General features: G+C 36.2%; 1 protein-coding gene across 2 annotated transcripts in view; it reads left to right on the forward strand.

The window, feature by feature from the left end:
• The window catches only part of MIPEP (mitochondrial intermediate peptidase), a 147,642-nt gene that overhangs the window by 47,403 nt on the left and 73,666 nt on the right, over window positions 1–26,573 (forward strand). For both annotated transcript variants that reach the window (XM_081304798.1, XM_081304799.1), the window contains 4 exons: window positions 965–1,042; window positions 2,681–2,885; window positions 4,242–4,351; window positions 25,480–25,554. In XM_081304798.1, coding sequence (XP_081160924.1) covers window positions 965–1,042; window positions 2,681–2,885; window positions 4,242–4,351; window positions 25,480–25,554 — 468 coding nt within the window. The remainder of the gene's footprint in view (window positions 1–964; window positions 1,043–2,680; window positions 2,886–4,241; window positions 4,352–25,479; window positions 25,555–26,573) is intronic.

Consider the following 26,573-nt stretch of genomic DNA (forward strand, 5'->3'; position numbering starts at 1 on the left):
GGGATTGAAAAAGAGAATTGATGGGACTAATCACTTTATCATGGAAGTTACTAAATATCCGTTTGTATTTCACTAACTTTCCAAAATGATCAAGACTGATAAAATGCAGAAATGTAATTAAAAAACAAACAAACAAACAAACAAAAAAACTGGTAACCGAAGACTGAAAGGACAAAATTCTAAGTAACGAGGAGCTCTCACTGGTATTCCAGAACATGGGCTTACTGGGGCAGCATTGTGTGCTAGTTGTGTTCACTGCTGTATCCCAAATGCCTTAATCAAGTCCTGACCTAGTAGGTGCTTTGTGATGTTTGTTGAATGAATGAATACTTACTTGCAGGAAACTTTAAAGCACAAAATTGAGGTTTTCTCTAATAGAATTATCAAGGTCAGAACAAACAAAAGAAGGCAAGGTGGAGACAGTGGCTGTGTCTTACCTTTAAACTGTGCCTCTTTTGTAAGGCTCTTTTTGGAGAGGGAATAAAAAAAATATTACTAATTTTTCAGCTGAAGCTAAGAGCTGCATCTTCTTGTTTTTGATTCCAGGGATTATAATTCACTTGTACTTATGTAATTATATTCCAAGATGTAAAGGAAAAATAATTTTGCCGCTAAAATTGTCCAGCCAACACTTCTTCCCAACTCATTAGGGTGGGTTGTAAAATCATCTCTGAAGAACAATGGTTGGTGCAAGTATTATAGAAGATGGGCAGTCAGAACAAAGGATTCCCATGAAAAGAATTTTCTTTCCTGGATTTTCAATTAAATTAAAACTATTTGAGAGATGGAGCAAAAGAGGATGAGGGAAGAAGAGAGTCTACCTTGTGGTAATGTGGAATGTGGGAAGTGAAGTCAGTATTTGTGACTATGGATTTTTAATATATAGGCTCTTGTGTTAGAAATATTTTCCCACTTAGAGTTTCCGATGGGCTCATTCACCACTAAATTTAAAATTGTTTTCTAGGCTGTCGTCCACGAATCTGAAGGATTATTGGGATACATTTACTGTGATTTTTTCCAGCGAGCAGACAAACCATATCAGGTGATCTTTTCTTTACAGAGATTAGCAATTTATTTTCATTCATGTGAACTTTATGTATCATTTTTATAGTCTCATAATATTTAAAAGGCACTAATGATAGATACTAAATATATACATTTGAAAATAGGATAGTATTTGAAAACAGTAAAGGTCACAGAAATAACTGCATAAATATGTATCTGTCACTTTTATCTGGAACATGATATTAATGATAGTAATAATGATAGCTGCCATTTTATGTGCCCCTTTTTGTGCCATCCAATGCATGGAGCCTTTTTATACACATCCTATGTCCATTAATGTTCTACCACATATCTATTAATGCTCAACCTTTTGAACTAGGCTCTAATGTTGTGAGGAAACTAAGTCCAGAAAGGTTATGTATTTACCTAGAGACTCACAGCTGAAAGTTCTAGGGTTTGAATCTAAACATTCTGACTGGAGCCCCAGTTCTTAACTCATCTCCATGCTTGACAATGAACCTGATTCAAAATTTCAGAACATATGTCCATGTGGAAACCTTACCTACCAATTAGCTCCTTGTATGGAAGATGTTAGGTTCATTTCCTTTCCTTTAGCTCCATACCAAATTTGCTGGCCAATCAGCTTTAGCAGTTTATGCAACTTGATGAGAGATGTCAAGAAATTAGATTATCAATTATAGAAATAATGGTACCTGACATTGAATAGTGATTCACAGTTACTAAGGGATTTCACAGATGTGAACTTAGGAAATCTGGATGACCACTTTGGGATGTGACAAGGTACTCTTTACATTCCAGAGATAAGTGACACTTATAAAGGGAGATTACGTTCCAAGATGATTTGTCTAGTAGGTGTCAAAATGGGGACGAGAGTATAGGCTCTGAGTTCTGTGTACTTCCTCTTTGCCCAAATAGGTGATAGAAACTCCAGTTAGGTAATTAACAGCCCTGGCTCCTACTAGTTAACCTGGATTCAGATCCAAGATACAGTGATTCTAACTGGGTGTCGTTGGACATATTATTTAACATTTACAAGACACAATTTCAGTTTGCCCACCTGGAAAGTGACATAACTCCCTTATGGGGTAGTTGTGAGGAATAAGTGATAGAGTGGGTGAATCTCAGTGTGGTCCCTGCTCCAGAGGGAGTTCCTTCAGATTTATTGCTTCAGGATCATTTAGGCCCCTCACTTCTGAGTGATACAAATAGCAGACATGGTAAGTACCCCCTAGTTCATTGTTCGACACGTAGTAGAGACTCAACATAAATATTAGTGTCCCTTCCCCAGTAGCTGTTGTTTGTCCCTTCCTAGTTACTTGAGAATACCTTGAGGGTGTGGATCTAGGCTCTCTGATGACTTGTTTCCTACATCTGGCACAGCATCATTTCAGTGTGTGTTTTTGCACTGGGTGAATGAATCAGTCAATACAAGCTCAATATATTGCCAGTGCTTTAAAGAATTAAAATTTTAGCAGAGTAAAAAATGTCAAGAAAAGGTGTCTTTTTAAATATATAGAATAAAAATAGAACAAGTTAAAGTTTGAACTTACATCTCAGTGTGTTTTATATTAATGAATAGAATAGTATGATGACTCTCTTGCTCTTTAGATTGCCTAATACTTTCACCTCATCGTATGTTTTCTGATTCTCAAAGGATTGCCATTTTACAATTCGAGGAGGCAGGTTAAAAGAAGATGGAGACTATCAACTCCCAGTTGTAGTTCTTATGCTGAATCTTCCCCATTCCTCAAGGAACTCACCTACCTTATTAACTCCTGGAATGATGGAAAATCTTTTCCATGAAATGGGACATGCCATGCATTCTATGCTGGGACGAACTCGGTACCAACATGTCACTGGTGAGCTATGAAGAGAACTTTCATTTAATATAATTCTTTAAAAACTTGAATATTTTTCTTAATTGGAAAAAGGTTGTGCTGTTTGGAAAATGTGATCATTTAATAATGTTCTTCATCTTAGATTGCCTCATCTTATTAAATTTTTCACTTTATAAAAAATTGTAATTATAAGTTATCTTAATTGTGCAAAATACTGTGATTTTTTTTACATTTCCATACATGCATACATACATAAATGCATATTGTCATACAGCCTGACCATTTTATGCTTTTTTTCATCTTTGCTAACAGCTCTCACCAGAGCGTAAGTCTCCATTGCCTGTTTTTTGAATATGTACCTTTTTCCATTTTCTAATGTTTTACATGGAATTTATGTTTGTGGCTTTGTGAGTACATTGTGTATGTGTGTGATAGAGGGAGAGGGAAAGAGAAATGCTTATGTATCTCCTTAGCACCTAGCACAAAGTTAGTGAATGAATAAGTAAATGAATGTTGCCTCTTTTATCTGTTAAAAATCAAAGTAAGGCACGTTTAAAAAGCATGATAAAGTGCATTTCATTTTTCTTATACTATTATCCTTTGAATAGTATGATAGTTCTGCTTTGTTAGTTTTTTATGTTGACATGTGATCATATTTAATTATATTCTAGACATTCCTGTTAGTTGTCTTATCTCTAATTCTTAAGCTCACTCCTGTAAATAGTCAGCATTTGACCACCTGGGAAATTGTTGGCACACATTACTTATTAACTAACTTTATACACACAGTATTGGGCAAGGAGAAGGTAGTTGGAAAGACTATATAGATAGACTGAACAGAATCATAAATTGTCACCAAAAAGTCCTTTCAGGATTTGTGGCTTTAAGTAATTTTGAGTTTAAAATATTGATTTTTCTTTACTAAGGAATGACTTTGTTACAAAAAGCAATAGATAGATTGAATAAAGTACTTTTAAAACAAATAAAGAATAAAAACATTGGGTAATGGAATTCAGTGAATTAAATACAAATGCTATATTAATTGTGAGAATGTTTTAATTTGTATTTCAAGTATACCAGCATAGCAAAAGACAGGTTTGTTTGTAGAGGGTGTGAGCTGTTGCTTTATAAGGTGTTTCAGCAGCTGTGCAAATATTTGGTTATACTTTTGATATAAAGAAAAATATATAGGATTATAATAAACTTTTCTGTAAATATGTACAATAATTTTATAGAAGTAAAGTATTGATTTAATGAATTAAAACTGATCATAGTTCATCAGAAATACAAATAAAATTTTTTAAAGTATACATAAAAAAGTAAGATAAATATGTTGATTTGACTTATACCAAATATTTTTCTTTCTTCCCATTTTAGGGACCAGGTGCCCCACTGATTTTGCTGAGGTTCCATCTATTCTGATGGAGTACTTTTCAAATGATTATCGAGTGGTTAACCAGTTTGCCAGACATTATCAAACTGGGCAGGTAGGAACTACTAATTCAGCTCAAACATCCTTAATTCAAAAAGTCTAAATCCAAAATGCTCCAATATCCAAAACTTTTTGAGTGTTGACATGATGCCACAAATGGAAAATTTAACCCCTGAGCTCATGTGACCAGTCATAGTCAAAATGCAGGTGCACTAAAATGTATGTAGAATTACCTTCAATCTGTGTATAAGTTAAGATGTTTGTGAAACAAATGAATTTTATGTTTAGATTTTGGCCTCATCCCCAAAATATCTCATATGGCATATGCAAATATCCCCAAATCTGGGAAAAAACCCAAAATTTGAAATACTCCTGGTCCCAGGTGTTTTAGATAAGGGGTAATACTCAGGTGATATTGGTTATTTTGTCTTTAGGGTTTAGATGATTGACTTTTATGATAGTGATGATTGGCTGGATAATTTTGAATACTTGGTACTTTTTCAGAACTCTGTCACCCTCTCCTAGTACCAGATTCCTTTTATTTATTTTAGGTTTTCTTATTGATTTCCTTTTCCTCCCCTTGGACTAGAGACTCATAGTCCTAGCATATAGTCATATGTAAAAACATAACTACCCCTTATTATATGCCAAGTTATCTACTATTTAGTTCACCACCCCATGAGGAAAGTTCTGTGTCCTGTTTTCCAAATAAGTATGTAGGAGTCTTCTTGGTAGAGCACTTGAGCCTGTCTTACTTCAAAGAGCCTTTGTTTCTAAATATTTGTTTCCATGGCCTCAGTTTTATGTTGTGCATATTTCCCAATGTCCTTGCATATTTTTTTATCTATATAATGCTAAGTCTTAAAATCCCTTAATTTAAGGTTTAGATTTCAATGGAGCATTGTAATTTTAAAGGTTTTTAAATTAAAATGGGAAATACCTTGTGGTAAGTTAGCTGTAATATCAATGTTGCGCTGCTTGCATTAGAAAATATATTTCTTCTCTAACAACTTTGATTGCATAGTATCACATTAGCTGGGGTTTTCTCCCTAATCATGTACCTCCCTGTTGCCAGAGTTAATTATATTCATCTTTGAGTCTCCAGGCCCTAGAGTTGCCTACTCCAAAAAAGGGACCTAACCCACCTTTATTTGTGATTCTTGTTTTGATTATGTCTATAGATGCATTGTATGATTTGGTCATTTCTTTTTGTGGACTTGAGTCTATCTATCTATCATTTTCAACAATAGATAATGGATGGGTTTCTTGGTAATTAATCTGATCAAGTCTTTCTTATAATTTACTTCAGTTATTAAGATGGTAAGATTGAAATATTTGGGACTGGGGCTGTAGCTCAGAGGTGGAGTGCCTGCCTAATGCCTGTGAGGCACAGGGTTTGATCCTTAGCACCACATATAAATAAATAAAATAAAGGTATTGTGTTCACCTAGAACTAAAAAAAAAATATTTTAAAAATGAAATATTTGTAATTTAATTAGCTATTTGTTCATCATAATGCAAAGAGGTGCTCTGAGGGTTATGTAGACATGGCCAAATAGTATAGAAATGAAAACCCCACCAAGTAGCTAACCTGTCCATGGGGTCAGCTACATATTTGGGGGCTTAGGAATGATTAGGAATTCTGTGATTGTTCCTGTCTGAGGCCTGCTGGAGCACAGCTAGGTACACAGTGTGAGGTCATAGGGAGATCCTAGCTCAGACTGTCTGGGAGCATTAGGGAGAAGCTGGAGAAGGTGTGCTAGAGGAACAAGGTCTTGGAAAAGGACATAGAAGAGGCAGTGTGCCAGCCAGCAAGCAGCAGCCCTGATCCATGTCTGTCTTTTTTTTTTTTTTTTGTAATTTTTAATTTTGATTCAGGGTCCTGCTTAGATGCTGAGGGTCTCACTGTATTGCTGAGGTGGCCTTGGACTTGCAATCTTTTGCCTCTTCCTCCCAAATCTCTGAGATTACAGGTGTGCACCCTGTGCCTGACTGCCCTAATCCATTTCATCAAAGATATTTATTGATGACATAGTAAGAACACGAGGTTCTCAGTCAGGAAATTCAAGTGGAGTTTATGTTTAATACCAGTCACTGTTGTCCATATCTGAGAAACAGCCATGAATAAGTAAGTCAGCATTCCAGGACTCATGCCTTTAATTCTTAGGGAAACAGGCAAAGCCAAATGCAGTGCATTTGTACCGATGGGAAAAGCCCCTGAGAAGCCTAGAGAAATCTTCAAGAGGGCTTATGGTGAGGCAGAGGGTGTGGTTAGAGGAAAAGGAGGAGAGAGGCAGCCAGAAAAGGCCCAGGGATGGAGAGTAGGGCCATATGATGAAGGTTCAGATCCTAAACAAAAGTTTGAACTGTATCCTGTTGTTTATGTGTGGTGGGGGTGGTGGAGTGTGAATCATTAAAGGGATGTAAGTAGAGAAGTGAGATTATCAGACTTTTTTGGAAAATGACCCTGGTATCTGGAAGGTATACAGATTGAGGAGAGATGAGCTTGGAGTCTGAAAGAAGCATTCCTCATGTCAGTGAGCTACCAAGGTTTCCTGAAGAACAGGGCTGGGACTCTGTATGGTCCAGGGCTTAGACTGCCAATTCCCTCATGGTTCATGAGCCTTGTGCACAAGTTGTACAGGGCACAGCCCTGGCCTCCAAGCCTACCTATATGGGGCTCTCTGTAACCCCTGCTATTATTGCCTGCCCTGCTCATCCCTAGAAGTTGTATCAGTCTTGGCACCCTTTTCCCCACATACCTTTTAATTCCAGCCCATCTCCCAACACTGGCCCTCATCAGTGGAGTGAGTTTTAGCATTGTTTTTACAGAACTTTGCTGTCTCACCTCCTCACTCCTCTGCCCCACCACCCATTTTCTCCTCAGCCTTTGGCAAACATCTTCCCTGGATTTCGTCTTTGAACCTATGGTCTGGCTTGCTCTTTAGTGGTGAAGGCAATGGCAATCAGGCAGTGATGAGGGCCACATTGTGCACTGCAATGGCAAGGAGGAACAGGATGCTCCAGCCCTGTGAGACTTAGGAAGGACTTGGGCTACTTAGATAGCAGAGCAAGGAAGAAGGAAAAGTCAGATTTCACATGAGAGAATTCTGGAAGAGGGTCAAGTTTGAGAGGAAATTTGTATAGCGTTCTTACTTTGGGTATATCAGAGAGCATCATTATTGTCCAGAATGCCATTGGTAATACAAGTCTAAAATATAGTAGTCACATGGACACTGCCAGTATGTGGAATTACATGGCAAAGCAATGACAGCTGAAGTACAGGGAGATGGGAAATTGCCCATTCAGAGAAGCAGGAAGCATCTCAAATTAGCCAACCTTGTTAGTAGGGGAGCTGTCTGGGGAGCATGTGAACACAGGTATGAGAAGCACACAAGTGTAAGGAAGAGTGCAAATTGACTAGAAGCCTTTCAGATTTTGAAAAATAAAATTTTTGTTTTGAAAAAATAAGTTAAATCTTGGTCCAAAATTCATCATTGATTCTAATGTCAATTTTCAAATATTACAATTTCTTGACTGAGCAAGCAGAGGAGTGGAGAAGGGTTAGAGTCACTGCTTGGAGAGAGATATAATGTCCAAAAAAAGGAGAGAGCTTCTCAGTGCCTATATTCTTACTGAATTCTTTAGTAAGAAAAACCATTTTGAACTAGATGGTTGTAAGAAAATAAAAGGCCCCAAATACCCTCTAGTATAGATGAGATGGTGGAAGAAGGAATTAAGCTGCTGTGAATTAATCCAGCTTTCAGACTCAGAAGTCATGTCCAGTGCCCTTAAGGGACTTGCAGACACAGTCTCTGAAGAATTTAAAATAAATTTGTGATTTCACGGAGAAGGGAAAGCATGCCTGAAGGCAAGAGATGGACAGATAAATGCTTTAAGCTTCACAAAGGGCTTGCCTTTTCTTGTTACTAATTAAGACACCAAGTGACTTGAGGTTTTTCATTTTAAGGGCAGTCCTAGCCTTAAGGATAAGTAGTTTTAATTCCCTAAAATCCAAGTCTTTGTAAATAAATACATTTAAGCTCATAAGGAAAAATAACAGGGTCACATCTTTCTGCTAAATTTTCTATTCTGTTGCATTTCAGGAAAGGATTTTAATATCGTGAGATACATTCCAGAAACCTCTGATAACCTATCAGTGATTTATTGACACCTACAAGTATTTTATCTGAACTAGAACATAATGGAGCCAATGAATTCCTTTTGGTTGGAGAATTACAAGTATGCTTATCTGATGTGCAGGTGCCACACAGATAACAAATGCCAGGTGCTCATTTGAGATTCAAAACTGTCTCAACAAGCTGAAGCATCAAAGTGGAAGCAGCATGTATTATATATTGATCAGTAGCCCAGGTACAGAGAGGGGTACACACTCGATAACAGCCCAGGTTTTTAAACATGATAAACTTAATATGGGTCAGTAGTCTGATGGCATTTCCCCACAAACTTCATCCCTTCTATGGCTGCATTAGTGGACCTGTGATGTTTAAGGACATACAAGGTTATAGTCTCTTTTCTTAGTGCTTATTGGTTCTGACCTTCATCCCTTTCCATTTGCTTGGAGTGAACGTAGAATTATATCTATTGGGGTCCCACACTTCTGAAAGCATGATCCTTGTCTTCCCTAAACCATTTGAAAATAAGCAATGTTTTTCCCCCTGAAACTACTATTCATTGTTGGTTACCTATTTATATTTAATATCATAGTTACTCCCACCCCCAGGCTGTTATAAAATCATAAGTGCTCTTTGCAATTATTGCATTCTTGTATGTAAGGAGAAGAGATAGTCTTAGACTCTACACCCAACATTGAAAACATTAAGCACCTGCATTCTGCAGTTTGAAGCCTGACCCTTATCCCTTCCCCAAACACCCCAGTGGGGAAGCTAGGCTACCTCTGACACAAAATTTGAGTACCCAGAATTTTCCTCTTCTTTTTTTCACTGTCCCCAGATGTTGATTCCTAAACACAGAATCTTTTTGTCCCTACCTTAGATTTGTGATCTTTTCATGTCAGGTTTTAGGTAAATTTCTGAAAATAAGTCAAAGTTTAATACTTCTGCCTTTTCTTCACATTTCTGAGGTTCTGTTCCCATCCCATTTTTTTCAGACCATATTTCTACCCAGGACTCTTTTAACTATGTAACTGAATTAGCTTAGCCAAAATCCTGAATAGAACAGATCCTTGATTGTCCGTCCTGCCCTTCCCTGGCAGCAACTGCTGCTCCATCTTCTTTTTTCCCTGATTCTCACAACTCCCTCCACACACCCTCACACTCTCCTCACCTTCACCCCCCCACCCCACCCCCCGCATACCCCTATTGCCCTCTGCATGTTGTGATGAGCTGGGCTCTCCATCCCTTTCTCCAGGGACCTGTCATATACCAAGGACTCATGTCTATGTACTGGTCTGTTTGTAGGATTTTTCTCTTATTTCATTGTGTAAGTATTCTCATAGTGGTGCCACACTGTTTTTATTACTATAGCTTTATAATAAACCCTCAAATATGGTGGGATAAGTTTTCCTCAATTTGTTCTTCAAAAAATTTGTTATCTAGCCTAGGGTCTTCGTGTTCTTTCCTATCCATTTTAGAATCAAGTTATCTGTTTTCTTGAAGATGTTTTATAAGAATTTGCTCAGAACTGCATCATCGTAGATCAACTTGGAGAGATGTAATACCTCTGCATATTGGATTTTCAAATCCATGACTATGGCATATTTCTCCACTTGTTAGTTTTTTTTTTTTTTTAATTCTTTTAAAGTTTAGTGTTTTCCTAAGGGCCTTTTTCAACTTTTATTAGACTTAGTCTTGAGAGCCCCACCTTTTGACCCCACTATGAATAGTATGTTTTTTAAAATTAAATTTTGTATTTGTTGGTGTTTTAAAATGCAGTTTATCTTTATTGTATATTGATCTTATTTTCAACAACCTTGCTAAAGTTATTACATTAATAACTTTGTCTATAGAATTTTTAAAGTATTTCTGTTGTGAATAATGACCGTTGTATACTTTCTTTCCAGTCCATTTATTTTTTGTTTCTTTTTGGCATACAGCTCTACTTTCTAGAACCTCCCGTACAGCAATGAGTAAAAGTTGTAAATGGACATTACTTGCCTTATTGCTGAATTAGAATTATACATAATAGTAGGATTCGTTATGCCATATTTGTACATGTACATAACATGGTTAGATCAGTTTCACTCTCCAGTACCTTCTTTCCCCTGCCCCGTCCTCCCTTATCCACTTGCTATACTCTACTTATCTTCCTTCTATTATTATTATTATTATTATTGTTATTATTTTAATTAGTGTATTATAATTTTAAATATTATGTATACACACATATAGAGAAACAGGATTCATTGTGGTATATTTGTACATGGACATAGCATAGCATAATTTAGTAGATTTCACTCCCCAATACTTCCCCATGCCCTCCCTCCCTCCAGTGCCCTTCCTCTATTGGTGTTGATCTTGATTTTACAAGGAAATGTTTCTAAAGTTTTATTATAAAAAAAGACACTTGCTATAGATTTGGTGGAGATGCCAGAAAAAGAAAATTCCTTCCAATTTTCAGTTTGCAAGTTTTAAAAAAAAATATTTAAATCATTAATGGATATTATATTTTATCAGTCAGATTTTTCTTGTATCTTTTGAGGTACTGGATTGTTCTTTTCCTTTAATTTTCTAATGTTGTGAATATAAATGTTAAAAATTAAATCATCTTTGAATTCTAAGATTAAGCAACCTTCTTCCTAAATTTTTTTATGACTCTTCATTATAGAGCTAATGTTTGCTAATATGTTGCATGTAGAACGTTTTTGCATTTGTGAGAGAAATCAGCTAATGATTTTTCTTTGTCCTATTGTTCTTCATTGGTATTAAGTACATACCATTTTATAAAATGACCTGGTATGTGTTCCTTCTTTTTCTGTTCTCTATAAGTATTTTTATAAAATGATAATCATCTGTTCCTTCAAACTTTGACAAAATTCATCCATAAAACTATTCACGGTTTGTTATTTTCTGAGGGAGAAGTTTTTTAAATGACTGATTCTTTAGTAGTCATATGACTCTTTGGGCCTTCTTTTCTTCTTAGTAAGCTTTGCTAAGTTATAATTTTCTAGAAATCTATTTATTTAAGTTCTTTAGTTTATTGTCATAAAGTTATTTATAGTATTCTTTTATCTTTCAAATTCTGTTAAATCTGTAATTATGTGCTTTTTCATTCCTAGTATTGTTTTCTCATTTTTCCCCCTTTTAATATTGGCCTGAGTTTGGCTATCTCATTAGTGTTTTCAAAAAACTAATACTAACTTTGTTCCTCTCTATTTTGTTTGTTTTAGTTCATTAATAGTTTTTGCTTTTGTTATTAATCTCTTCTTCCTCCTTTCTTATTCCTTCCCTGATTTCTTAAGGTAAACATTAGCTAATTGTTAGTCTTATAACACACACATTTTTTGGGGGGTACTGAGTTTGGAACATAGGGTCACTCTACCACTGAAATACATACATCCCCAGCCTGTTTTTATTTTTATTTTTTTTTAATTTTGAGACAGGATTTTGCTATATTGCCTAGGCTGGCCTCAGCCTCCTGAGTCACTGGTATTACAGACTTGTGCCACCACACCTGAGGTGCATTCAAATTTTAATGCTATAAATTTTTGATTTCATGATGTAGTGCTTTATTTAGCTGCATTCTATGATGTTATTACAAAGTATTTATAATGTTCTGATTTCTGTTACAGTTTTAACCAAGGATTTGTTTAGAAACATAATTTAAAAATTTTAAACCTTTGCAGGGGATGTATTTATCTTTTCGTTATTGATATCTAATTAATTTATTTCATATTGATTCTTTGCTGTTTGTTGATATCTATTTATGGCCTCATGTGCTGATAGTGTTTTGGAAGTAGTCTGTCAGTACTTGAGCAGCTTGTCTATTGTGTGGCTGGTGGATTCCCTCCAGGTCTGTTAAGTTAACCTTCTAATTCTATTGTTTAGATCTTTGAAATATAACTTTTTTGTCCTACCAAAATCTTCTACTAAGATGTAGAAGAAGTAAAAATTTTCTACTAGGATGATGAATATGTCATTTCCCATTTTGTTCTATTTTTTGCTGTCTGTATTTTGAGATATTTTATTAAATGCATATAGAGTTTTTTTATCTTCCTGATGAACTATTCTTTCCTTCCATCGCCTCGAATGTTCGAGACTCTGGGTTCGATCCTCAGCACCACATACAAAAATAAACAAGTGAAATGAAGGTGTTGTGTCCAACTACAACTAAAAAATAAATAAAAAATAAAATAAGTAATTATTTTAGAACTTTTTTTCCTGGTAATTTTGAAACTCATCACCAAATACATCCAATTGAGTTTGTGAGAGAACCTGATATTTTAGGTACAGTTTTGTCCATTAGCCATTATAACAAAATGTTTCTTGTTAGTTTTCTTTCTCATGAAATATTTATCAAACCACAAATAATGGAAATCAAAGCTCATTATTTTATATGTTTGTTCTGTCTAGGAGTCTATGGTGTGGGTATGTGGTTACCCATGCTGTGTAGACACTAAGACCTGGACACGTCAGCTAATTTGTCAGATCATACAGTGGTAACATGGGGTTAGTAGATTTATTAGTTTTACATGTACATTTGATCAATCAATATCAAATGTTACATGTTAAAGTTGATCAATCAATGTTAGAACCTTGTGGGCGTTTTCTTTTTCCAGTTTTTCCTAGTTAAAAATCCCTTCATAGGAAAAGGCCTATTCTTCTGATGGAATGTCTTGCAAAATACAGTACCCATAACTATTTTAAGTGTTCTTTTTAGAACAGTAAAATTCAAGTATTTTTATTTTAGAACTGCATCATTATAAGATTTAGTTTGTTGCCTTGGGTTTGAAAGTCAGCCCAAGGCGAAAATTGCTTAAGATCTGTTTCCCAGGAGACATACAGACTTGTAATAAATCTTTTCCTGTCATTCTTTCAGGAGATATAAATAAGGATTGAAGGTCAAAATTACAGTGCAGCTAGAACTAGATTAGTTTTGGAAGCTTTAGGTTATTTGGGAATTTTTCTTATTTTTCAGCTTTAATGCTTCTCAGTTATGTCTAGACAAAAACATTGATGTGGGAGGTAGAGATGGGTCTGATTCTAGCCTAACCACCTTGCACAGGTGACCTTAGACCAGTCACTACACTTGTCACTTGTCTGCTCATTTACTTATTACTTAAAAAATTAAGCATTTAGAAACTAAAAATTAACAATTCATCCAAACCGGCTTCAAAAGTTTTGTTAGTCAAGTTTATAGTATTCATGAACTTTTTTCTAATGGAAATTAGAACTCTATCACATATCAAAATGTTTATTTATTTATTGAGCCCAGGACCGCATGCAAACTAAACACTCTACCATAGAGCCACCTCCTCTCCAAAGTGTTTAATGTCCAACCTCATGGAACCCAAAGCCTTCTACCCTCTCTTTCTTTAAGCCCTCAATAGGCCCATGATAATACATAAGCATTTTAAAATATTTTTGTTTTAAATCTCAGATCATCTTAGTTTGTTAGGAAAAAACCACTAACAATGGAGTAAACAATAAAAGATATTATTACCTGTGAACTTAGGCCTAACATTATCTCTGTGGACTGAGGCAGCATTTTGAATATATTGATTGTGTATCATCTGTATACTGATTATAGCAAAACAGTGAGTTGAAACATGCTGCTATCCAGTTATTTCTCCATTATAGATATGAATGGAGATTTAGTGCTTGCTGTCGCATATAGCTTGGGGTAGAGTGGGATCAAGCTGGAAAATGGGAGCTACTGACTCATAGCCTGGGCAGCTTTAGTGCTTGGCTTTGTGCCTCTGGAGTATTTTCTCAAATTAGATGCCCATACCTCAACAAGTTGTTTTTCTATCTTATTTTTTAGTTATAGTTGGACACAATACCTGTATTTTATTTATTTATTTTTATGGTGCTGACGGTCGAAGCCAGGGCCTTGCACTCTACTGCTGAGCCACAACCCCAGCCCCTTCAACAAGTTTTATATAATTAGACCGAACATGTCCCCAGTGGACATCAATGATAGGAGTTCTTTAGGGAGGAGTTGAATTATTACCATAACAAGGATTTATAACAGAAAAAGTCTTAACTTTTAATATTTATGCATCTTGTAAAATAATAAACTTTCTGAATATCCATAAATACAAGAAGGTATTTTATCATAGAGGGTTGGTTCTGTAAGAATATGATGCCAAACTTATAGCATTAATAAATTAAGCTAGTGAGATTATGAAGTAAAATAGAAATGGTCTGGCAAGTTTATGAGGTTACATGCTTACAAGTTAAGCTCACGGAAAAATATTCAGAGAATTCAGGTGGTGCAAAGTATGTTAAAGCATTTGTATTTTCTAAAATATTTTCTAGTTGGGCTTGGTGGTATATTCCTATAATCCCAGCAACTCTAGAGGCTGAGGCAGGATGCCAGCCTCAGCAACTTAGTAAGGCCCTTTCTCAAAAAAGGGGTTTGCGGCACTGAGGATGTAGCTTAGTGGTTAAGCACCTCTGGGTTCAATCCCTAGTACCAAAAAACAAAAAAATAAATAAATAAAATAAAAAAATCTTTTCAAAATGTTGTGCTCTGTTGATATAATAGAAAAGCTGTTATTTTTTTGTTTCAGTTATTTTGTTCATATGTATGATCAACCAACATTGTAGTTTTTGTTTGTCCCAAGAATATAGTCAACTTCTTCTTCTCTTTAAAGTGTAGGCTGTGGCTAGCTGGCACAGTGCTTGGCATTCATATGAAGAGCCCAGTAAGTTAGTTATTACTAGGTGACAATGTGATCTATCACCTAGGACAGAGCATATTAAAGAAGGAATAGGGCACTATTACTTGTCACACAAAGACAGTGGTCTTGGGCTGAGGTTATAGCTCAGCGGCAGAGCGCTTGCCTTGCACATGTAAGGCACTGGGTTTAATCCTCAGCACCCCATGAAAATAAATAAAGATATTTTTTAAAAAAAGATAGTGGTCTTAATTTAGGACTATTGGGCCTATATCTGCATGTGGTCATGAGCTATGATGGACTTTAAGAATCCAAATGTTTTAGGTTCAGGGATCTGAATTTATTCTGTTGAATTGATACATTTCACAAGTTGATTAAATAATTGTTACTTCATTGAATCTTTGGCTAATTTGGTACAGAGGTGTTTTTATTCTCATTTTACAAATGAGAAAACAGAATACTGGGAGACTTCTTGCAAATGAGTAGCAATAGAAAATCCAAGACAGGTCCAGTCCTCTGTCTTTCACACATTGCCATTTCTTATGGGCAGTTTTTCTACTTGTGGATTCACATTATTTCGTTTTGCTCACCTTTGTTTTTCAAGTCATTACAATGGTTATGTTTTTCTTAGTCAGGGCATCTCAAACTTGACCATGCATGAAATCACCTGGGGTTCTGGTCAAAACATAGATTCTAATTTAGTGGATATAACATGGGGCCAAGGTCTTGTCTAAGAAGTTCCCATAGATGCTGATGCTGCTGGTCTCTACTTGGCTTTAGGCTTCATAGAGTTGGATAGTTATTATTATTATAATTATAGTTAGGCCAAAAATATCTGTGATTCGGAGTAAGAAACCAGACTTTACCTTCTTGACATGAGAAAGGGTCAGTTTTATGGTCTTTCATCACCCCATTTTGACCATAATTGTATTCTGACATTAAAAGAGAGAGAAGAAAGAAAAAAAATGAACCGTAAGGCAGTCTTTATTCAAAGTGATCATCTACACTGGGGTTTTATGGTAAGGCAGCAGATCCTACTCAACTCCGAATGCAACAAAAGTAAGGATTTATAATCAAGGAGCAAGATGGCAATGCCCATGGATAAGAGAGATTAAAGAGGATTCTAGCTAAACAAATTTAATAGATTGCTCGGTGACAGCAGACAAGGTGATCAGACATCACTGGGGCGATGGTGCAGATGAAGAGGAACCTGATGACCTACTGAAGATGAGCAGATTTTGAGATTCTGGCTAAACTGACTTCTATGGCTTGGATATGATTTGAGTGTGTTCCTCATGGGTTTGTGTGTTGGAAGCTGAGCATTAGAGTGGCATGTTGAGGTGGTGGAACTTGTGGGGAGGTAGGGCTTTACTGGAAGGTAGTTAGTTAGGTCCTTGGGGGTACTGCCCTGAGAAGGGATTAACAGAGTTCTTACAGGACCCTGATTAGTTCCTATGAGAACAGGCTGTCATAAAAAAGCAAGCGTGGCCTGTCTCTGGCTTCCTGTCTCTCCATGTATTCTCTTCTGCACCCACTCCCACCATTGTTGTGCCATCTGCCAAAAGGCCTCCACCAATCAGATGGAGCTGCCCAGTCTTGGACTTTCAGACTCTTTTGGCTCTGTGATCTAAATAAACCAGTTTTCTTTATAGAACACCCAGCTTCAGTTTTTTGTTACAACAACAGCAAAGACTTAGCAGGACTCTTCTAAAACTGAGTCAAGACCTAATCTGAGAAGAGAGTTGGGAGGAACTTCAATAGAGTTTGGTTAAAGAGATATTGTTTGTTATTCTTCTCAAGGTACCTAGGATAATAGCTTATACTGAGAATTTTATTGAACAAACGGATGAATAGTTGGTACTCTAGCATATTTACATTTTTGCATTTCATTTTACCATTTTATTTCCTTTGAAATTATATTACATACATTTATAACCCTCATTGCTGTTTGTTGACTCTCTGCATTATTTAAATTAAGGTGCAAAATCCTCACAAATTAACTTAAATGATTAGAGTTGGCATATTTAAACATTGTAATTAGTATAGTTTGATGCTTTCTGTCAAAAAGTTAAGCCCTAGAGGAAATAGAGGCTTAAATCCTCTTCTTTTGTTCCTTGAGCCTATAGGAACTAGCATAATAAAAATGGCTTTTTTTCCCCCCAATAGTATTTTGAAAAATAACAAGGTCTGCTAGAATATAAGTTCCTGGAGAACTGGGATTTTTATCTGTTTTGTTCACTCATTTACCAACTGTATCAGTCACATAATGGACTGTCAGTCAGCAAATATTTGTTGAGTGAACTTTCTTTTGGCTAAAACCCATTGACTCCCTTCCTTGAGAGTACTAAAGCATGCTGTCTTATCATAAATGCTGCATTGGAAGTTCTTCATAATAGTTTTTAATGTCTAATTCTTGACTTAAAGGGGTGGCTCACTCTTTATACAGGTTTTTTGCCTTTGCTTTTTTAAAAGCCCAAAATGGTATTACTTAGGAAGATCTACACTGATGAGGATTTTCCCACCCACCCAGGATGTAGAAAGTTCAAAGGGCACAGCTGTCAACCTAAGTACAGAAAAAGACAGATCAAATCCTAACTCTTCTTGAACCCATGGAGAGCTGAGGTCACCAGGTCTTATAGTTGTCTGAGTCTAAGGAGACACAGATTGGCTTGCCTGCTGTAGAACACTGAGTGATAGATCTGACTGCCATACAAGGGGTCAGAAAAATCGGGTAACACAGATTGTTAGAAGCCAATTGTAGACTGGCTATCAGTCTGGTATTTTCAAGGGCTCTGATACAGGGGAAATTTGCCCTCACTCCTACTCTGTTTTCTATATACCTCTACCAGGTGCGTGTGAAAACTACCGGGAGTAGGGTGAGAGGCCAGGTGGAGTGTGCAGGCCTAGAGGAGGTACTTCAGGAGCAGCAACCCTGACACTCCCCTCAAAGATGACTCATTGAACAGAATCAGTCTTAGAGAATTTAAAAGAGCAGATAATTAAAATAGCTATTGGACAGGTATTGAAAGAACTCTTTTAAAGGATATTATCCCCTGTACTTAAAAAAAAAAGTAATGTGGCTAAGATGAGGAACATATGTAAAAAGATGGGGAGAAGAGAAGGAATATGAGAGAGTTAGTCAAATGAAAATGCAAGAAATAAAGCCCCAGTTCACATATGATCACTTCCTTTGAGGAATCTGTAGCATTTTTGATACATTAGTAGGATTCTTTTGAATCTTTAACAAGTGTGGCAGTATCTAGATCTATACACTTGACATAGCTGATGAAAAAAGCATTGAATTTAAAGACAGGTCAATAGAAATCACCCCAACTGAAATACATAGGGAGAAAAGGAGTTGGTGAATAAAAGATAAAGAGGAAGCAGAGCATCCAAGAACCTTGGGACAATCTCAACCAGTGTAACATATAAGCAATTTGAGTTCCAGAAAGGAGAAGAGAGAACAAGTTGGAAGAATTATTTGAAGGAATAGTAGCTGATAATTTTCCAAAAATAATAAAAATCAAACCAGAAATCCAAGAAGCTTCAAGAAACCAAGCAGGATAAATGACAAAAATAATATACCTAGAGACAATACACTGTGATCAAATTGCTGGAAACCAAATAAAAAGAGAGAACCTTGAATGCAACCTGAGGAGGGAAAAAGACATTACAAACACATCTAAGACATATAGTCAACATTTCTTCAAAATGTGCAGCTCCAAACTCTAGAACCATTGCATGGAATATATTTGATTAAAATACCATCAGAAGCATAACATTTTCTGAGTAGTACCAGTCTTTTAGAAAATGTGAACTGGAGCCTACGGATGAAAAACTGACTCATTGTTTGATAATCAGTTGTACTTACAGTGAAAAAATTTTTTTAAAAAATGAGTTAATGACCAGATTTTGTGGCAGATATTAAAATATAGACTGTATATTAATTAAATTAGATTTTTTTCCCAAAAACCTTAATCACCAGTTTGGAGAAAGTATCCTCCTCTAAAACTGTGTAGTTTGGTTAAAAATATGTGGCTATTTTAGCCAGGTACTGAGGTGCATGCTTGTATTTCCAGCCACTCAGGGGGCTAAGGCAGGATGATTGCAAATTCGAGGCCAGCCTCTGCAATTTAGCAAGACCCTGTCTCAAAATAAAAAGAACTGGGATTAATGTGGCTATTTTATAAATAAAAAGAAATATAACATATAAACAGGAAACTATAAAAGTACATTTCTTATTTAGAACCTGTTAAGTGCTAAAGAAAGAAAACTATTTAGCTATCATTCCTGTCTTCTAAGAACTTATAAATCTAAACCAGACTACATTTACCGAATATGTAGACAAAATAGTAAAATGTAAATTGTTTGTCAGTCAATGATTATTGTATTATATAAGATGGTAGAAATAATAAGTAGCACTAGCTACCTTTTTTTATTTAGCGCCTACTCTATGTTAAACTTGACATACTGAGTTTTTAAAATATATTGTTTGATTCTCATCTAATCCCATGAAAAGATAATATTAACATTTTGCATATGAGGAAATGTAGCTTAGAGAGAAGTTCAGTAAATTGCCCATCATGAAGCCACTAAGCTGTTAAGTTGTACAGGATTCAAGCTTAGTTTGGTCTGGCTTCAGAACCTACACTCTTTCCTTTATGTTGCAGTGAAGCACAGTAGTAGGTTTCACATCCAGACAGGTGTTGGCTTTGAAGCAGACTACAGTATCAGTTCTACATTGACAAGTCTAAGAAGGGGTCATGGAAATATTTCTGGATAACTGGATAATGGAAAGTGACCATTTCTGTGGTCAGGAGTTTGGCTGTTTCCAAATGAGAAAATAGAATACTGGGAGACTTCTTACAAATGAGTAGCAATAGAAAATCCAATCATTTCCAGCATTCTTAATAGACCCAAAGAACTCTCCAGACCTGACATTTTTTTGTACATTCTTTAACATAATTAGTTAATATGAGCTTTATTCTTGATTTACAGCATTCCTAATATGCTAGTAGGATTTAAAAAAAAAAAATCTTTAACAAGTAGGGGAGTGTCTAGATTCTAAGAAGAACTAAGCAATTATATGTCATTATATTTGAATTTAGAGATGAGCGGGAAGCAGGTATTTTCTATCTTGGTAATTATCAAGATTGAAGTAGAATCTGGTAAAACATGCAACTGATTATGTGATGACATAATTTATTCCACAGACTTTGGCAAATTTTCATTTTAGTGAATGCTATATTATTCAATGTTCTAGTGTTTAAAATGTATTTTCATTTATATCTAGTTGCTTATTACTTGCAATTTGAGATGTGATCATTATCTGTTTCTTCAGTATATCATATGTGATAATCTTGAATTTAGGAGACAATAATATGAAACACCTGCACTATTCTGTGAATATAACCACTTTTGGAATTATAGCCTGAATTATTTCAATATTGGTTATCATGTCTTATTGATAAAGTGAAATTTGCAGAATAATATTTGACCAGGAAACTTTTCTAAATTGAAGCTTATTTTTTTAACTTGTCAATATTGTTTATTTAGTAATAATTTTTAAAAATTTGCATATAACTTAAAAATTAGTTTGTTATTTAAGTTGATTTTGTTTTAAATTTGTTATTTTATTTTAAAAAGGAAATATTTTCTAAGAGAATAAGTATATAACTCTTGCATCATGAGCTGAAATACATTTATTCCAGCCAACTAACAACCAAACTAGATTTAAAAAAAAGAATTTTAAGAATTAGAGCCAACTTGAATTAGTTTCCAGTTTACACTTTACTTCATGTAAATGTATCATTTAAGATATAGTTTGATGAGTTAATGATTCTATCTGAATTCTAGGATTTCATTTCTATCCATTTTAAAAATATTTTTTGATAAATGTTCTTTGTACTTATTACAATATATATAGTAGGTCTTAGATATATAACTTTTAGATTTGTTTGTTTTTTACATTTTACACCTTGAAATAATCATAGGTACAAGACAGGCCCCCATATCCCTTTATTCAGTAACATTTTATTTAACCCCATGTGGGTTTTTTTGAAAACATAATTTTTGATAAATTGTTTTTAATTGTTCTTATGCTTGTGTGTGCTCTTCTTCACATATTTTGTTTTATTGCAAACCTGGCAGGGAAGGGATTAAACCTCACTGAGTCTGTACTGGAATGTTTGCCCTTTCTATAAAGGTTTGAACCTTGAGGATGTTGGCCTCCAAATAAATGAGCTACTTCAGAAAGGAACGGAAAGGGGAATGTTGCCTTTGGCTTGTAGAGCTAAGACTTGGCATTTCCTGTAATTGTCTACAGAGCAAAGAGCTGAGCCTTTCACGCAGGCTAAGTGCAGCTGTGGGCCAAGCAGCCGGCCTGCCTGTCCTCCCCTCCCGGGTCCACACTTTTGCCTCAACAGGATGCCTTTCAATTGCCCTTCTACTTCTCCCTTTCTTTATCCACCTCTGGTGCCCCCGTATCCGGATCAGGGCCTTCGGTGGGGGCAGCTTGCTTCTGCCAAAACACACCTCAGTGCAAAGAGGTGTCACTGCAGTGGATTGGTGTGTGTGACACCTGCACAATTTTGCCTCATCTCTTTAACCCTCAGACTCCCACTCCCTCCCAGCCACTTCCTCTGGGCTCAGGGAGAGTTAATGCCAAAGGGGGACCTTCTGGGTCTCCTCCCACCTGCTCTTCTCACTGAGCTATTCTTTTCCCTGTCATCTGTACTGCTTTCCTTCCTGCCTTCTCAAGAGCTCACCTCATGCTCTTCTTTCTACAGCTTGAGCTTTTGTCCCCTCTAAGGGCCATCAGCATTTTTTTTTCTTAAGCCAGCGTAAGCATTTCCTAACCTGAAACAAAAATTTCTCCTTCTGCCCAACCTTCCCAACTGCTGCTGCTTCCCTCCCTCCCTGTGCACTTCTCGGCCACTTCCAAAAACAGGCCAGGTGGTGTGTGCTCACCTTCTGTCTCTCCCCATTCCTCCTCTTCAGTTCATGGGAACTTAGCTACCGAGAGCATCTGTGCAGATGCTAAGCATTGTCTGCTAACTGTAGTCTTCTAGGGGATTTTCCTAATCCATTCCTGCCTTCATCCTGTTCAGCATCTACTTTGTAGCCAGAGAAATTTTAGAACACAAAACTGACCCCACAAAGTCTTTACTTAAAATTCCCCAGTGGTTTCCCATGGAGTGATGCCTGAGGGTGGAGCCAGGGCTCTTGGTTGGCTTGCCTGGGGGTTGCTGAATGGATTGACCCATCTGGGCTCCCTCTTTCATTCCCTGGGCTCTTCTCCACCTTTTTCCAGAAGCCCTGCTCTTTTCTGACTTTTGAATCTGTTGTTTCTTCTGCTTAAAATGCTTCTTTCTCTCTCCCACCCATCCGTCTCTTGTCTAGCTAACACCCATTTCATTTTGCGGTGTTTTACTTCTATGTCATCTCCCCAGTCGTGGCTCTCATACTGTCCTTAAGCACTGTACCTTCTTCGCACTCATTGTTGTTAGTAATTGAAATAGGTGCTTATATGGAGAAGCTAACCAGGAAGCTCTTGGGCAGGTATCCTCTATTATTCACCAGTTTTGGTCCCTCATGCCTAATGCAGTAGCACTTACAGTGATCTTTATGGCTGTTAGTTAAATGAGAAACTGTCATCCTTTCACATATACTTGTGTTGTGAAAATAAAACTATTAAAACTTTGCAAAGCATGAAATATCTCCTAGGTGTAGCGTGAATCCTGTCAACATAAGCTGTCATATAAAGTAAGGTTTAAAGAACCTGAACATTTTGCTACAAGCAGTTGGCAGGTGTGACTTAATTAAATCTTGACTTTAAAAAATCCCCATTTGAGGAAATTTTTCTTTCATACCAGATGGGTATCAGAAAGCCCCAGGCCTTTGACCTGTACCACAATTTACACTATATAACTTGTTTCAGTTTGTATTTTAACTCTAAAATCATCTTTTCTTCCTGGTTTGCTTTTCTTTCTTTTTAAATTTTATTTTGATTTGTTATATATGACAGCAGAATGCATTACAATTCATAGTACACATATAGAGCACAATTTTTCATGTCTCTGGTTGTACACAAAGTAGAATCACACCACTCATGTTTTCATACATGTACTTAGGGTAATGATGTCCTCATTCCACCCTCTTTCCTGCCCCCATGTCCCCTCCCTTTCCCTCCTCCCCCCCTTGCCCTATCTAGAGTTCATCTAATCCTCCCATGCCGCCCGCCCCGACCACATTATGAATCATGGTTTGCTTTTCTTATAAAATGGAATGAGAACAGGAAAGGCTGCAGATTTGGTCTGAGCCACCATCAAACTTTCACTTAAGAAGTGAATCACTCCTGAACAGACACTTCTCAGAGGAGGATATACAATCAATCAACAAGTACATGAAAAAATGCTCACCATCTCTAGCAGTCAGAGAAATGCAAACCAAAACCACCCTAAGATACCATCTCACTCCAGTAAGATTGGCAGCCACTATGAAGTCAAACAACAACAAGTGCTGGCCAGGATGTGGAGAAAAGGGTACTCTTGTACATTGCTGGTGGGACTGCAAATTGGTGCGGCCAATTTGGAAAGCAGTTTGGAGATTCCTGGGAAAGATGGGAATGGAACCACCATTTGACCCTGCTATTGCCCTTCTCGGACTATTCCCTGAAGACCTTAAAAGAGCATGCTACAGGGATACTGCCACATCGATGTTCATAGCAGCACAATTCACAATAGCTAGACTGTGGAACCAACCCAGGTGCCCTTCAATAGATGGATGAATGGATAAAAAAAATGTGGCATCTATACACAATGGAGTACTATGCAGCAATAAAAAATGACAAAATCATAGAATTTGCAGGGAAATGGATGGCACTAGAGCAGATTATGCTTAGTGAAGCTAGCCAATCCCTAAAAAACAAATACTAAATGTCTTCTTTGATATAATGAGAGCAACTATGAACAGAGCAGGGAGGAAGAGCAGGAAGAAAAGATTAACATTAAACAGAGACATGAGATGGGAGGGAAAGGGAGAGAAAAGGGAAATTGCATGGATATGAAGGGAGACCCTCATTGCTATACAAAATTACATATAAGAGGTTGTGAGGGGAATGGGAAAATAAACAAGGAGAGAAATGAATTACAGTAGATGGGGTAGAGAGAGAAGATGGGAGGGGAGGGGAGGGGAGGGGTGATAGTAGGGGATAGGAAAGGTAGCAGAATACAACAATTACTAATAGGGCATTATGTAAAATAGTGGATGTGTAACCGACGTGATTCTGCAATTTGCATTTGGGGTAAAATTGGGAGTTCATAACCCACTTCAATCTAATGTATGAAATATGATATGTCAAGAGCTTTGTAATGTTGTGAACGACCAATAAAAAAAAAATGTATTATCTCACTAAAAAAAAAAAAAGAAGTGAATCACTAATGGTGATTATTGGTGGCTGCTATGGGCCAGGCCCTGTTCTTTGCCCCAGGCATAGAGATGGCAGTGGCTGATTCCCATTCTACATGTGAGTCTACAGTCTCATTCACAGGCCAATAATATAGACTGGACAAGTAGACTATGAGTCACCTGCTACCATCTCTTATATAAAGTGTTTCTCTTTAAAGGGGCTGTTGACTTAAATTTAAAATATAGTTGTATTAACTTAATTTACAATAGATTGTAAGTAGAGTTGTATAAAGTGCTAGCTTTCTTCAATAACCATCAATATTAATGATGTTAAAGATTGAGCAAAGTACTTATTCAACTGCATTAGTAAGTTATTTCCAAGAGGATGTGTATGTTATAGGATTAGGCCTAATTAGTATCTTTGTACTGAGTGTCCAAGTTTTATAATTCTTTCAGGTTGGAAAAATAAGAATCTCCAATTTATTATCATGCCAATTTGTCAGGATATCAATTCAAGTTTAATACTACTGGCACCATGGATTATCATGGATTATCATTATTTCTTGACATTTTAATCTTTTAGTCCAATAGTCAGTTATTTCGTGCACTTAAAAGTCAAGAGAGCACTTGAACAGACTCTCATGGAAACAAAGGAACAGAAAAAGTATCCCTGTGGGGTTTTAAATAGATTGTAAAGATCAGTGCCAATATCATTTCTCCCTTTAATCCTGCATTTTCATGTGCAAACCCTTATTTGACAGTTTGAAATTAAATGGAATGTCTTCATCTGTGCCATCAACTAAAATATTTAAAAGTTATTTGAAAACTATAATGAGATTCTGTTTTTCGCTTTCAACATAATGTTATTTTTAAATTTCCTGACTCAAAAACGTACATAATACAGTGACTTGTTAAGCAGTTTACTCACATATATCTTCTTTTATTTTATTAAGCCATTGCCAAAAAATATGGTGTCTCGTCTCTGTGACTCTAAGAAGGTTTGTGCTGCTGCCGATATGCAACTTCAGGTGTGTATGCAACTTTGTTCCAAAGTTTTCCAGAGTCATTATCCCCTATAAATATAGAACTTTAAATTCCTGCCAGTGCTACACATTTATTATAATAATTATGCTTCTAAGACATCTTTCATCTAAGTTCAAAGAAGTTGGCCAAAATTGACTCTTCAATCCTTGCACTGTCCTTACAAGGTAGGTGTTACATAAGTTTTTTTCCCATTTTTAGCTGGAAAATCAAAGCCTAGAAGGACTATAAACTTCTAAATCAGACATTTCAAATAGCCAAGTTAGGGCTCAAACCCAATCGTATATATTCTTACTCATTTGGTATCTTTATCTAAACTTGGTGGTTTTAGATGGGAAATTTAAACTGTAATTATTGTTAATTTTAGATAATATTCAAAACTAATTTCCCAGGTTCCTGAATAAAGAAAAATTTTATGAACCATGTGTGCCAGGTCTGCATGATACCAGATGTTTAGATATTTGTAACTACTGAGATTGTTTATGGAGTTCTTACTGTTTTCATCAGATCTTGAGAGTTGTGTCACCACAGCCTAAACACTAATCTTTTATCTTACACAATATTAACTTTATAATGATCCACTTGCCTGTTTAAGAGTGAAAACACTATTTGTTTTATAGTTTTATAAAATTTAGTCTTAGAAGGTAACAAGTGAGCTGTATTTTTGTTATACCTTAAAATATATATTTCAGGGCCAGAGGTATAGCTCATTGGTAAAAGCACTTGCACAAATGATAGAGCATACACAAGGCCCTGGGTTGGAACCCTAGCACTTCAGAAAAAGAAGAAGTGTGTGTGTGTGTGTGTGTGTGTGTGTGTGTGTGTGTATGTACACACACATATAAAATGCAGTAGACAAAGCCATGAATTTATATTTGATTGATGTTATTTCATGTCTATATTTGTCAGTATAATTAAAAAAGGATTTCTGAGTTATTTTTAAAAATTAATATTACTTGGCAAAAAACTTGTGATTTGCTGGTATATGTATGAGGAGACCTGCCTT

This window comes from Spermophilus citellus (genome assembly GCF_964194105.1).
Source record: "Spermophilus citellus genome assembly, chromosome: 1".
NCBI lineage: Eukaryota > Metazoa > Chordata > Mammalia > Rodentia > Sciuridae > Spermophilus > Spermophilus citellus.